This window comes from Lygodium microphyllum, unplaced genomic scaffold (assembly GCF_053477565.2).
Source record: "Lygodium microphyllum isolate KBCC unplaced genomic scaffold, Lygodium_microphyllum_v1.1.10 scaffold_31, whole genome shotgun sequence".
Lineage (NCBI taxonomy): Eukaryota > Viridiplantae > Streptophyta > Polypodiopsida > Schizaeales > Lygodiaceae > Lygodium > Lygodium microphyllum.
In genome coordinates this window covers 13,564,597-13,579,993 of record NW_028229514.1, presented here as the reverse complement: position 1 = coordinate 13,579,993, position 15,397 = coordinate 13,564,597, and the positions used below count along the sequence as shown (strand labels likewise).

The window sequence follows — 15,397 nt, the reverse complement described above, 5'->3', positions numbered from 1 at the left end:
ACGTCAAAAGAAGAAACAAAAGAGGGTTTTGGCTCATACGACACAAAAGGATTATACGAATTTGATATAAGGCCTGATTGTGATGAAGGAGATGGATCACTAGATACATCCAATGTTATGGTCTCTCCAAGATCAGAGAGGTGGCTAGTCTCACCAAGCGGTCCACATCGAGTAGTAGCACTCGTTGGAGGGGTGTAAACCGAACTGTATGTGATACACAAATACTCTTCAAACTCCTTTGTAAGTTGACTGAAATGTGGAGAAGAAGATAATAAAGGTAAAGATATGTCTATCTCCTTCTCAAGATCATAATGCCTTCTCAGAGTCTCCAATGATGGAGAAGCCTAATAGGGTGTCATAGGATCCCTAGAAGAAGATGCTTGAGATATTACGAGTTACAATTGAGTCGCATGTGAGTCTTGCACACAGACTAGCCTCCACAATCACCACAACATACTCTTTGGATGAGCACCAACTCTAATAACATGTGAAGATATGGTAGGGTTTGCACCGAGGAAACATATCATATACAACCACAACTAAAACACAAAGACAATGACAAGAAAAACTCAAATCCTAAACACAAAACACAAACACAAAAGTCAAAACTCAAACACAAAGACAAACACAGAGATAAGAAACTTTGAAGTGAATGAATGCTGCAAATGAATGTGAGAGTGTACAAAATGCCCAAGGGCGCAACAATGGAGTATCGGAGAGTAACATCCACCTGAGAGGAATCCCGAGGTGTGTGACCACTAGCTAGAGTGTTGGAAGGCGAAACACCAAATGTTGATTACTAGAGTGAGAAGACACTGATGTGACTGCAACAGGAGGTGATTGATGAGGGTGGCAAAGCCAAAGAGCTACAAACGCAACAGAAAAGAGGCTGCCTGGAGGAGAAGGATGAACGCTAGCTGTTGCTTGGAGGAGAGAAGGGCCAAATGCAGATTGCAGAAGGTCACCTGATGCAGAGGAAAGGTGCTGCCAACTGTCGCATGGGCTGATCAGGATCAAATGTAAGTAGTAGGAGGCAGTCTGATGGCTAGCGATGGTTGATGGGACAAACCCAATAGGAGGGAGGGCACCAGACATTGGATGGTAGTAGTGGATGAAGATGCCAAGAATTGGAGGAGCTATGTAAGGTGTGGCAGTTGTTGCAAATGAAGAACCGCCACATGGATGAAAGCTGTTGGCTGAAATCTGTACAAGAGGAGTGAGAACTTGTACAAAAGGAATGAGACCGAATGGTGGGAAATCTATCTATTTATAGATGTTGAAGGGTGCCCCAAAAATTGGGGTTTTGGGGGACCATTGAAACTCTCTCAAACCACTCACCAATTTTGCGTTTTTTTATTAATCAAGCGTGTTTTGGGGCTGTTTAAAGATGCTACTTAGTTGTAAAGCGTGTTTTGGCTCAACGATCCTAAGAAGACTGCCACCCCCACCTTTGAAGAACCGAATCAAGAAAAACAAGAAACTACTGTGGTCAATTTGAATGAACCTCATCTTGACAAGCAAAGAGGAAAAAAGAATCGCCTAATCAGAGACCCCTCTTAGCCATGGGCTAGCCAAAGAAAGTCTTAAGGCAAAAGCCAGCCAATCCACATCAAGCCAAAGGTCAAAGAAAATAGTACATGATGAGGAGGAAATAAATAATAATGTGCCCTCAGCTTGAGGAGGAAACAAAAAGGACACTTTTACGATAGATGAAAGATCCATTCCCAATGCAAAACTATGAAGAAAACACTCAAGACAAAGGAAAGAGATTCGACCTAGAAGATCACCCAAAGCATTTTCAAGATCCTGTCCAAGAATACAATCTAGGCACGGAAGAAGGGCCAAGGCCCATTCTCTTGGTAGAATGGCTATGGATCAGCCCAACTCTTCTTGACAAGCTGACTTGTTTCTTTTTGAAATATAAAAATATCTCTTTTTTTTTGGTTGTATAAGGATCTTCAAGGGGTAATCATGCTCATTGATCAACATCAGATCCCTCTATTGGACAGCTTTAAACCTATCTGCAGCAGGCCCCATAAGCTTGGAGGACTGGCAGTGGGGAGTTGGCTAGCCCAGATGCAGCAAGATGGAGGGTGTAAACGCTGCCCACAGCAGCTTTTGGAAACTCCAATACACTACCTTTGGTCGTGCGAAGCAGCACAGCTTGTGTGGAGAGGAGCATGCTGCATTTTTCATCGTTTGGCACCCAACTTTGGATGTATCTCGTGGGGAGCTTTTTGCTGGCAGGCAATCAGGTAGGGTCGTCACCTTCTGTATGAGGCCAGGATGCAGGACACAATCTTCATCATTGAGGCTGGGTCCTGCGCAATGGTCGGCCTAGAAGCTTTACCCAGGCGCCAGGTATTAGAGCCCACAACACACCACTTTGAGGTATGGGAGATCGTAGGGAGTCTTACTAGATGGCACATCTAAAAGGCATATTGTCATGTGGTTTTTGGCAAGGAGAGCCTCTCAGTACAGACGACTTTGGCTGAGCTTTGGACCTCCATCATCCACTCTTGTGGCCGGTGGGACCAGGTGCAAGGCGAGTCTCCAGCTCGTCAGGAGCTCCATTCTCATTTCTTGTGCACTTGGGACGGCCAAGACCTGTTCTTCATGATGCAGGCACGCAACCCCAGATGGCAGTACACCCCCCCTCCATGGGTTCTTGCTCCCATCCCCCCTAGACCACCTTGAGAGGCTTGTATACTTGATATATCTGTGACTCTGCATCAGCTCCAGCTAGTCTGTTGAGCATGAGCGCTTCGTTGTATTCAAGTTTTTCTGAAGTAATATAATTAGCCACACTTTATTTGCAAAAAAAAAAGTATCAATTGGAGAATGGTATAAATGATGAAATCCTTGACATCAATATATTTTTTTATGACTTTTCTCTTTACAAGATGAAGGCTATACCACCATGGTATGCAAATATTGTGACCTTACTGGCTAAAGGAAGATGCCAAAGCATCTGGCCCCACAAGAGAAGTGGAGATTACTGATCAGAAGTTTTCCATTTCGCTTGTCCAGTGGCTATCTTCACCATTTAGGCCAGGATAGGGTGCTCCATTGTTGTTCTGCCACACCAAATTCCTGATCTCATTACCACAGCTCACAAAGGGCCCAGAGGTGCTCATTACCTCCAATATGACACGTGACTCCAGATTCTTCACACCTGACTAAGGTGGCTCTCTATCTTCAAGGACTGCATGAACTTTGCAAAATCTTGTGACACTTTTTAATGATGTGGGCCTAGAACCCTCGTGTTAGCCACAGTTCCTTGTACATAGGACAACACAGTTGAGATGCCTGCATGAGCACTCATAGGCATCGCCACAAGTCATCATGCCAAGGCACCACCACAGCCCCACCCCAGTATCATTCCAACTCTTATTCTTCTGTACTTTTTCCAAAAGAGAAAAAGGGCAGAAAAGGGGGGAGAAAAAGAAAGACAAAGCAATGAGAAAAAAAAGGGCACACTCCTCTTATCCCCCATCTCATTCTTGATACTATTTAGCCTTCCCCTTTTCCCCAACATCCTTGATAAATCAATTGTGAAAACATAAGGAGATTCCCTCATTAAAGACCTGAGAGGTTCTAACATTGAGAACATTAATCCACCCTTTGATCAATCATAGACTATGATGAAGCAGGGCACATTGAAATACCTTGACGAAAAACAGATCATTCACAAAATGCATTAATCATAGCTCGGAGTCCACGATAGGAAAATACTACCTCTGGAGTAACATCTCCTCATCAAGTTGATGCTCAGGCTGAATATGTACTGCAGTTTGTGTTGAAAAATCATATTGTAAAGGTTGGCCATTCACAAGCTCCAAAATCTACAAACACCACAGAAAAATATTTCAAATTATATGGGATTGCAATTATTTGTCCAAGCTCAAATTTGACATTCTGCTAGTTGTCTTACATGGCAATCTGAATGCTTTGGGTGCAATCAACTAAAATGCCAAAAAGTACAGCCCACAATTGAAATTCACTATGCAGCAATTTTGAATTTGGAGCTGTAGAGCACAATGACTTATAGTCAAGGGACAAGAATGCAAAAGGCTGGTCTAAGATATGTTTTTTGAAGGAGACTACATTTTTCACGGTGATCAAGAGGCATGATATAGGTCAGTGTTCACAAAAGAACGACATTTTAGTGTCAAGAAAATTTAAAATTTAGAAAAAGCACTCCTAAATTTTCAAAAAGGAGGTTCAGAATTGATAAAGACGAGTTCATTTCAGCTATACTTGTGAAATGCCATTCACAGCCTTAGAAAACACCTACAAAATTCTAAGCTGAAGGTTTCGTAATAGTTCTACAACATGTTTTCAATGAACATCATAAGTATCCTAACAAAAGCTCTGGCACAAGTATCTCAGACAATGCTGCTCTCAAAAGTGGGTGAACAATGGAAGTGTGCGAATTTGCTATAGTAGACTGCACAAACAAGAGAGAGAAGAGAGAGGCTGCAAAGAAAGATGAACACTACAAAAGAACTCAAAAGAAGAACACTCAAGAAATGGAATCCATACATCAAGACAAGAGATAATTAGTGAGTCACCAACAAATGTGGGCATTGGCATTGGATCCCTCTCTCCAACATGACTTGCAAGTAATGGAGTATGCTGAAGATGTGTTTGAGGAGGAGGGAGCCTTGGCCACAAATAGGCCATCATCATGAAAAAGTCGGCCATATCTATGGCACACAATAGATTAGGTTAGCTAGTCAAAATAATGACAATTGGCCACAATTTGGCCTAAGTTAACTAGTGCCCACAAATCACGACTGAAATAGAATAGCTAGCTACCAGTAAAATATAGATTCACACATGAATTGACTAATCTACTAAGACCCTCTCTCAAATCATGGATGATCTAGTACAATACAATATACATGATAATGACTCATTATAGTATATACACCAATGACCATCAAAATGAACCATAGATACCCAAGAAGTGGGTGATCAAGCCACCACGAAGGTGCCTCAGAGAGAACCTGAGGTTAATGTCAATTATACTAGCTCTTGATAACAAAACTGTTTTTCTAGCTCTCTATATCTGTCAACAATGCCTCCGTAGTAGCATAGATGACCATGGATTTCCAACCTTTAGCCAAACCACCAAAGTGTCCCCTCATATGAGCTTAGTGTAGGAGCGAATTGTACTCTTTGTCAAGAAATAGCCCATCATGAACCTCGATGTCAACCTTGGCTCTAGGATTTCAAAACTTGCCAGACTCTAGTTGATGCATGAGGTTTGTGCACCTGTATGCGTTTATGGATGAGGTCCAACTACCCCACCTCACCACCCTCTCATACTCCCTCTCTGGCATTAGAGAGTTGTGAGGAAACACTTGCATCACCAATACTAGAAGATAGCAAAGGAAGGGGCTACAATGTCTTTCCCCTTCACTAAAGAAGATGAGCCCCTCCACGCCTTGGAATTCACCTTTGTCGGGAGATCTGAATTGGAGCCAGAGTCAAAGAAGAATGACAACTCATTGGAGAGTCTGTATCCTGATTCTCTCTTTTTTTCCTATAATGGGTAGTTTATATCATATAAAATCATAGAAGGCATAGAAAAGTTGGATGACATGAAAGATACAAAAAGTTACGGCAAAGAAGTAGAAGATATTGCCATATGCCAACTTACAAGGAGCTAAATCCTCCCTAGGGATAAAATTAACATGTTGCAAAAGATCTAGTTGCCACTATAGAAGACCCTTGAGTTTGGCAATGTATCCTTGGATGCCCGCGGCTTCTTTTCCTTCTTCTTCTTCTTCTTCTTCTTCTTCCATGATGCTGCTAGTTCCTTGCAATCCTTGCATAGATGTCCCTTCTTACCATAGTGATAGCATTAGGCCTTTGTTTTCTTCTTCTTCTTGTTACCCCTCTTTGAAGCTGCAAAAGCCTCCTTGTGGCCACCATAGTGAGATGCAAACCTCCCCTATAACTCAAAGATGCCTCGTGCTCAAGTAGCATGGAGGATATATGAGTAAAGCTAACTAGTGTTGATGTTTGGGCTTGTAGAGCATTGGTTACTCCATCAAACTCTGAAGGAGCTTATGGAGCACAATCCCGCAAGGTTAGTCTTTGGAAGGGTAGTTTACATGCACAAAAACTGATCCTACACCTATGTAACATGAAGTAGAAAATATCGAATAGTATCCTTCGGTTGGAACATCATTTGCTGGAGCTCACCATCGGGGGTCACATCTCATATGGTCAATGGAGCCTCATACAACATCTATAATTTCTCCCATACATCTAAAGCTAACTTCCAAGAGGTAATAGCTAGAAGGACCTCTCTAGAAATACACTTGAGAAGAGCAAAATAAGCAAGCACATCATTTGATTTGCACATGTAAGAATTCCTTCCTCATAGTTGTCATGGTCCCAATCTAGAAATAGGATTTGACATCCTGGGACGTATGATAGCTATTGAAACCACGTACCATAAGCACTTATACACGATCCAAGCTTTCATGATGGCACTCCAAGTGAGATAATCAGGACCATGAAGATAATCATTAATTGAACAGCAAGGGGGTGCCATTGGAGAGGAGAGGAAGTGAAGATAAAGCAAAGAAGAGATGCACAGTGAGAGTGCGGGAAATGGAATCTATATGCCAAGGCAAGAGACAATACAACTAGACAGTGGGCTACTGACATATGTAGGCATTGGCACTAGCTCCCTCTCTCCGCTGAAGATGTGTCTTAGGAGGAGGGAGCCATGGCCATCATAAATAGGCTATCATCATGAAAAAGTTGGCCAGATCTGCAGCACACAATAAATCAAATCAGCTAGTCAAAATAATGGCAGTTCACCACAATCTGTCCCAAATAGACTGGTGCCCCACATCACAGATTCACATGTGAACTGACTAATCTGCTAACAGACCCTTCAGATCTGCGAGTTTCTTGATGAAGACGAAATTTTTGAGAATATCAACAGCTATTTGGCAGATGTGATACTTAAGGACCAACAAACCAGCTAGTCTAGGCTGCAACTGGTAAGTCACTTACTCAGGAGATGACAGGTCGACTTGAGTCTCTTAGAGAGAGGAGAGAAGTTTGAGATGTGACTTGGTACACCTTCAAAGGCTATAGGAGGTGGACATTTTAGACCTAGGATTGTGTAAACTGTCTTGTATGTTTTCAGATTATGTTGTTGCTATCCTTCAGGGCAGGGTGGATCAATCCCTTTGCCAGACTTTCTAGCATAGTACTTGTGTAAATGATCTCCTCCAATGCTATAAGATCTCTCTAGAAGGGCCTCCTAAATTTCTGAAAAAGGCAGCCAAGAGAAGGCCATCCATCTCTTGAGAACACCTTCTACATGGGAGGGTCAACCTCCTAGTGTGTTCCTAGACCGAAGCACTAGCCTCCACAATCTTTGAGATGTCAGCAAGAATCCATAAGATCATAACATCTTGTGTGACTCCAAGAGGAAGCTTTGCAGTGAAAATGGATCTTCTATTCTGAATGGCCAAGCCAGCCTACTTGGATATTGTAGTGCTCCAGAAATTTTGAGGACTAGACCCATGTTGGTTGGCCTTATCCAGAGGGCACCATGGAAACACTAAGTTTTCCTAGATAGTAGATTGGAGGAGTCTTTGCCCTTACCATCCCACCCCTGAATTGTGAGCCATGGATATTACAAGAGAGACATTCAACATTCTAGATCAATGAGATAGAGCTGCACTTGCTCCATTCCTTTTCCGTTGAGGCGAGGTTGAGGCCTCCTTCCGCATGAGGAACATTGGAAGAACCTTCTGTTTGGATGATTGGAGGATTCAGACCAGAGTTGAGTGGCCCCTTGCAACTAAGCATCAAATGGACTCTAGGACGATCTTTGAGGTCAAGTTTGGACATGAAAATCCGTTTCTTCATGCTTCTTGCACAGTGCCCCTTTGTTGAAGACAGGATGATGCAACCTCTTCAACAAGCAGGCCAGAGCACAGATATGGTTACATATTAGGACAAAGACTTCACCTATCTTGGTGGGGAAGATTTTCATCAAATATTTCTGGCACTATGAAAAGTGGTTCACCTTCATAGATCCATCTATTAACATCCAGTGACAAAGATGTCAAGGATGGACAGGAGTGCAGGTGATGATGTGGCATTGATAAAAGTTTTCCAGATGTACAGAGGACAGATCTGCCTATTTAGGAGGTTGACTCGGCAGACTATACATGTTGTATCAGACAGGATTAGAATGGTGGCTCATTGTGTCCATAACTGGTACATTTTGACCTGGACCCAACTTCTTGTGCCCAAGAAGGGAAAATTTTGGATATATTAGAGGATTTTCCTGTCAAGACTTAGACGAGATCCAAGAGAGTCTGTGGATAGGTCCGTTCCAAGACAATGGCTCTAGAAATATGCTTTTCTTTCAGTACATGACTAGGTTAATAAGGAGGATTCAGATAATCAGGATCATGGTGATCCCTGCAACAGCTCAGCATTGGTTTAGACATAGCAAATCTCAACCAATTCTAACAGACTTCTAGAGAAAGTTTGGAGGAAAATTTTAGACTGAGGAAGGTCTTGCTTTTCTTTATCATTGCATAGGAGTCATAGCAGTAGGCATTTGTGAACTGGGTTCTCCAACTAGCCTGTTTCAGATGCGAAGTGACAAAGGAGACTCTGAGGCACTATATATGGGCCCAGGAGTTTTAGAGGAGAGCGCTCAGATTGGTCTTTCAATGTACTCACAGAGAGACGATAGCGACCTCAGGACCAGCAGCATGGGAAACAGACAAAGGACTACCTTGCGGATGAGTACTTCCAAGGGAAATTTGTTTCCATGTTGCAGGACCCAAAATCCCAACTTTTCTAAAGTGGAGTGGATTACAAGACATAATCATAGATGCAAAATTGTTGGCAGCATTATTTCTTACATATGGACAGTTAGATGTATGGAGGCTATGGAATAGCAGCACGTCTCTACTTCTGAGACTCTCACCAAGATATGGGTAGAGAGATTTCACCCTCTTAGATTAAAATGAGAGTGATTGCATGGTGCCTAAATATGGATGAGAAAGGGACGTGAGGCCTTCAATCATAATGGGGAGTTTGGCTCTTTGTTCCACTTAAAGGCAACTCATATACACTGGCACTATAAGTCACACGATGGTTATTTCATTAGCCTTGTACCACGCATCTCCCTTGAGTGGATATGCAGGGAGCTGTTGACCCATGTCTTTTTTCCTTGCGTATTTTTGGCCCTTTTTACAGTGTATCTACATTTGTGGCCATTATTGCTAGGGTACCTCTGATAGAACTTTCTTTCACAAGGAAAACAAAGAACAGGTTGTCTGTAGGTCAGCTTTGACAGAAAACAATTCAGGATTCTTTCAACCCCTCATTTAAGTGCCAAGGACAATAATGACAAACATGGAAACTTTCAATTGAATATTAATATGCTTATTTCAGAAAACAGCATTGGTCAGTAGAGAGCCAAACAAGGGTGTCCTCTTAAGGAACAATAGATGATATGAATGATCACCAGATAGAGTTGGTGTTTACCTTTGGTATTGCAAGACTAGAAAAGCATGACTCCCTTTGAAGTCCTAACAAATTAACCAAATGTGGCATCATCATAGCAAGCATGTCTACTGTTCTCAAGAAACTACTGGGCGCCTTAACAAACCTGCACATATTAAAGGTACAATTTGGATAGGTTGTCTATCTTCTAAACCAGCTGACAAACACAAAAATACATTAGCGTACTCATTCAAGTCTCCAGGAGTAGCAAAGGAGTAAAACTTTTCCCCAACTCGCACTAGTCCAGCCTTAGGATCTCCAACTAATAGAAGCCCTCCATTCTTTATGAGATTAATTGCGCAGTAGCCGTTCAATTGAAGCTTCAAGCCTCTCCACAGTGAGTCTTGCACATCCTGGATAACACTTATGTCCTCCTTGTGTGTAACTCCATTTTGTAAGTTGGCATACCTGAATCCCACCTTCACAGGAGGAAACAATGAAATTATCAACCTGTTGGAAAAGTTGATTTGCAACTTTATGCTGAATTTTTCAAAACCACTATTTCCTTGTAAAGTTTATATTAAATGGTCAGAAGAAGAAAATTAACAAATTTGAAATCCTGCATATCAATTTGCATGCAGATACAGCACATCACATAGTGTTGCATAATAGTCCATTTTATTAGTAAAATACCTGAAGAGTAGAAAGCTATAGCCTCCTGTTGAAGGTATCACAACAAGCTGTCTGATCAAAATTTTGCTAGAAGACACACACACTTGCAATTCAACTCTGTTTGTGAATAAATTGCCTTTTTCTGAATAAATTGAAGTTATTTGATGACAGAAAACCGCATGCCAATACAGCACACAAATTCTATATTTGCATGTTAAAATGTTACTCAAGGGTTTTACATTATGAATATCTTCCTCTGATGGTGATATGGCTAAAGCGGTACACCACAGTAGGTTGAAGAAAAGGATGACCCTAGATTTTACAAGGAGAATATACCTAACACCTTGGAACATGAGCAACCTTCACTGAGTGAAGCGCAGGGACACAGGAAGTAGGAGCTGCAGCCAGTCCTTGCTGGATGCCTTGACATTTTGTTGTTATAGAAGCATAAGCTCTCCTCTCATGCAAGCCATGGTGGGAAGGTACTTCCAAAAGGCTCATTCACCGATTGGGAGTATTTGATGGGTGCCCATTAGGGCAGTGGAATGTGCACTTCGATCGGGCTGAGCCTATTGCCGTATGTGAGAGACTATGGGACCATTGTCACGAGGTGGGCCTTTTAGTCAAGGTAGATGTTGGGTGCTGGTGCATATGCACCGACCAACGTCAACTAGTCTGCCTTCTAGTTCGAGGTAGTGACAAGCCTGATCATGATTGACTCTTGGATTGTTGGAGGTGACTTAAACAATCTAGAGACACTAGAGGATCAGTAGGACTAAGGGGTACAGTTCCAGGGCATTGCAAATGGAGACCAGGATGCCTAGGAAGCCTTTTTTTTCATGGTTGGTGTCAAAGATGCTTGGAGACCCTGGCCGTCTGCAAGTGGGATGGCTCACTTGCTTTCTGTTGAGGCTAAAAGCAATTGGGAGGCAGACGCTTAGACCATCTTGATAGGTTCTACATAGGTGATTAGGGTAGCTCTCAAGATGGACAGATTGGGCACATGGCAGGCACCACCTCTATCAGATCAAGCTCCAGCTCGACATTGGGCGCTCCTGTAACAGCCTTGGAACCCTGCTCGCATCAGATCTATAACTTGACCTATCAGCATGAGGCAGGTAGATAGATCAGGGAGGTTTGGTCTAGAGACTAGGACCAAGTGACAGATTGTAGATGGGGTGGCATGGACTTTTGGAGACTCAAGCAGGACCTGTTAGGATGAGGGAGGGCCTATTTGCAATTTGCAAGAGTGTTGGGAGGATGAGAGGGCACTACCAAGAGATTTGGTAAAGCCAGCTAGAGGCTACTACAGGACTCCCAGAGAGACCAGATCCTTCAGATTCAGATGATACATGTGCAACTGCCCTATCCAGCTTAAAGGGCAGGAGGATGGAGTTCTCCTTCCAAGATGATACTACTTTCTGGGCATTGAAAGGAGACACCATGTGCAAAGTGTTCTTTCAGGTATATTGGCCTGGCCTAGCATGACTGGGGATCAGAATCATGGCCTGAGTCCAATATGGCCGAGGGTGGACTTGCCTAGAGGAAGTCCACTGGCCAATGACTTCTACAGACAATGGTTTCAGTAGGATCAGATTTTGGCACATTGTAGTGAGCAGGTTTAGGAGTGCATCCTGTCACTAATCACTACAGATGGGAAGGTCCTTCGTTAACACTCTTTACAAAGTGGGAGTTGCTTCAAGCCTTCTGGGGGGGGGGGCAGGGGGGCAACAATGCCCATGAGAGGAGGGTCTGGCTTTTCGGCAGATCTTTGGCTCCCAGCGAATGCTAGCTAGCTGCTCTACTGGGTTAGTCTGTTTCCTCTCTGAAGGGGGGATTTCACTGGTGGCGCTCCATCACTCCTTTCTTAGTGGCCTATAGGGCCCTGGCAAGGATGATTGGCAACAAACTCTACTCCCTCTTACAAAATATCATTATGACACTCAGAAAAGCTTTGTTCAAGATCAAAGTATCCTAGACAGAATATTTACCCTCTTTGGGGCCACAGAGTGGGCCCAACACAATTTGCAAGAAGTAGCAGTGCTCTTGGATTTTGAGAGAGCCTACCACAAGGTTGATTGGGACTGTGTGTGGTTCTCTTTAAGGAAAAACTCCAAACAGTCTATGCCACACAGGAGCTGGAGGAGACTGCAGTCTTTGGACAAGTCGTGGGTCACTCCTCGCCACGGGCACAACTCTGCAATTGGCTTCACTCTACCTTGCACATTGGCACCTCATGCATAGGGGAGGCAGTGCTGACAAGGCTTGGTAGCTTCATGGTTCATGTTACTCAGCAAAGGCCACATGAGAGCTTGCCAACGCCTCCCTAGTTGTGTCCACAAACGTGGTTATTTACATGATTCCTTGGTGTAGTGGTTTTACTGTCACCTCCACTAGGTCTTATTGACACCTCCTCGTACCCGAAGTACTTGAGATTGAAGCCAGTAAAACCCTCACCATTTAATAGATCATTGTTACAAGGCAGCTTGGGCAGTGTCTCAGATGCCAACCTTTTGGGCATCAAGCTGCAAAGTGCACATAGTTCGGGTGTAAGCCCACTCACTAAATGGAGTCACACCCTTTACTGGATGAGGACAGCTTCACCAAAGTCAAGTGCTACCATGGTAGGATCCAGCCTGCTTCCCAGTGGGCCCAACTAAGAAAGGACACATTTGAAAGGCCCACCCATCAATATGGCCCCCCACGGCTGCAGCCTCCTCCCAAGCGCAAGCCTTGTCACCCCATCCTGCACCTTGTCCCACCCCCCTCCCCTCAAGTGTTCCCCCTTCCCCCCTGCCACATGAAGAAATTGCTAGGGTTTGCACTAAGGAAACAAAAGAATGTACAACCACAACAAAAACACAAAGACATAGACAATGACATGCAAAACTCAAATCTAAAACACAAAACACAAAACTCAAAATTCAAAACACAAAAAGAAAGACATGAACATAGAGAGAAGAACTCGCTTCTCTCCACACAAGCTGCGCCTCCTCACATAACCAAAGGCAGTGCTTCGCGGTTTCCAGAGGCTGCTGTGTGCAGCCCTTACAACCTCCCTCCTCTTGCATCTAGGCAAGCCAACTTCCCACCGCCAAGCCTCCATGTGCCACCAGCCATAAGAAATATGATACCCTCCTTGGCCTCCAGCTATCCCATAGGCAGCACCAGAAGGTCCGTCGGAAAGGCTCTGTGATGTTGTGCTCAGCCCAATGTCTGCTATGTGACGGCACCCAATCCATATCCTCCTACATCAGTACGTGTCTGCCAATCCTGGCAGTGTACTCTAGGAACCTCGGTGGCTTCTTGGCAATCGCAGTGGCCAAAGCCACTCTCCCGGATCCCACTCCAACTCATCAAGTGGCCTTCCTTCCCAGATCCAAAGGTGCCACTCCCTGAGCTCCTGCCAAAAGACCAAAGGGTCCAGCCGCCATGTCTTCCCCTAAAGGCCAACCACCCGAATCCTCTTCCATGAAAGGACAGCTATCCCCTCGTCCTATTGCCCTCTGTCAAGAGCCAGACGCCCCCCCCCCCCCTACATTGTGAAAAAGGTCCCACGTGGAGCGCCACCCGCTCTTCCTGCCACCTGTAGGGGGATACCTGCTGGTGAAAACCTAGCGGCCCATACCTCCCCGGGCTCTATCGGCCCTCGGATCGGGGGAGCAAGGCACTCGCGAGGTTTCGCTGCATCTATCTCCCTTCTCCTCAGCTCCACTCCTCACTGGCAACCTGATACTTGCTTCAGTACCTCGTCCGCCATCCTGTACACCTCCCGCCATGTCCTGATGGTACGACCCCAGCCTCCCAACCAGCCCACTGGATGTGGGGCCACTCGCCAATTTGTGCCCCTTCCCGGTCCCTAGCCTAGGGGTTCCAAATAACCGGCTAACGGTCTATCTCCTCTTGGCAGCCTGGGGAGCTCTAGATTAGGGCCTTACGGAGGCCCTGCCAAACGTGGAGCAAGTTGCGTAGGAGGGTGATCTGGGCTCACATGAAGATCCATCTAAGGGATGGCCTCCACTCACTGCCAAGCCTTGGTCTACAGTCCTGAAGACCCTCCTACAATAAGACCTTCCAGGTCTACCCTCCCGGTGTGAGGCCGCGGACAACTAGCTTGCCCAAGAGGGCCATACTCTGATACTCTGGGTCTATGATCCCAAGCCCTCCCTCTGACCGATGTCGTATAATGGTCGCCCACGCCACCTTGGCCCTAGAATCCTTGGAGATGTTTGACCCGAACTAAAGGAAATTCCGCACTACGCGGCGAAGTTGCATTACGCAGGAGGAGGAGAAGCACCAACACAAGGCGATGTACCAGGCCGTTGCTAGGAGGGCCTAGTTAACTACCAGGGCTCCGCCGGCTAGTGGGAGGCAAGCCATGCTCCAGTAGGTCAGCCTCCTCCGAATAGAATCGAGGACTAGAAGAAACTGCCGGGCGGGAATGATGTCAAGTCCCACTTGGAACCCTAGGTACCGGATGATCTGTCCTCTGCTCACCCATCTAAATCCCAAGTGGACGCCCCACTCCGTACTAGAGTCCGGGTCTGTGAGGAAACCAACCGACTTTCGCTAGTTGATTTTTGCTCCCGTTGCAGAACAGAATACCTCAAGAGCCAACCTCACTCTCTCCAACATCAACTCGTTGTCCTCTATGTAGAGCGCGTTGTATCATCTACATACTCTGAGTCTAACAACTCAGTCTCCTCTCTTACTGGAAGTCGAAGGCCACGTAAACCACTCACACGTGACGCGAGGAAGTGAGACATCGCCTCTGCAAAGAGAAGAAACAGGTACGGGGCTAGGGGGCAACCCTATCGGACCGATCTCTCCAGCCGAAACTCCTCCCCTCGTCTCCCTCCTATGAGAACCCTGTTGGTGGCCGATCTGTAGTGCGGAGACCCCGGGAATCCAAGCCTGGGGGAAGCCCAACCTCACCATGGTGCCCTCTAGGAAATCCCAGTCCACCCTGTCATAGGCTTTCTCAAAATCCAAGAGTAGTACGGCCAATCTCCACCCATTGTACTGGGCCCACTATGTTGCCTCAAAGAAGGTGAATACATTGTTCAGGATGCTCCTATCCTGGACAAAGCCTGTCTGTGTGTCATGGATGATGTCTGGAAGCAAGGGGCGTAGTCGCCTACCAATCATCTTTGCCAGTGCCTTATAGGCCACTGACAATAAGGTGATTGGTCTCCACTGGGAAAGCTCCAACCGGTCT

General features: G+C 45.1%; 1 protein-coding gene across 4 annotated transcripts in view; it reads right to left on the bottom strand.

Moving 5' to 3' along the window:
* The window catches only part of LOC148009330 (uncharacterized), a 115,300-nt gene that overhangs the window by 28,879 nt on the left and 71,024 nt on the right, over positions 1-15,397 (bottom strand). For 3 of the 4 annotated variants that reach the window (XM_087673578.1, XM_087673577.1, XM_087673580.1), the window contains exons 7-9: positions 9,754-9,975; positions 9,550-9,673; positions 3,739-3,845 (exon numbers count right to left, since the gene is read on the bottom strand). In XM_087673578.1, coding sequence (XP_087529704.1) covers positions 3,739-3,845; positions 9,550-9,673; positions 9,754-9,975 — 453 coding nt within the window. Of the gene's footprint in view, positions 1-3,738; positions 3,846-9,549; positions 9,674-9,753; positions 9,987-15,397 lie in introns of those variants that run through there. The other variant, XM_087673581.1, reaches the window with a different exon arrangement.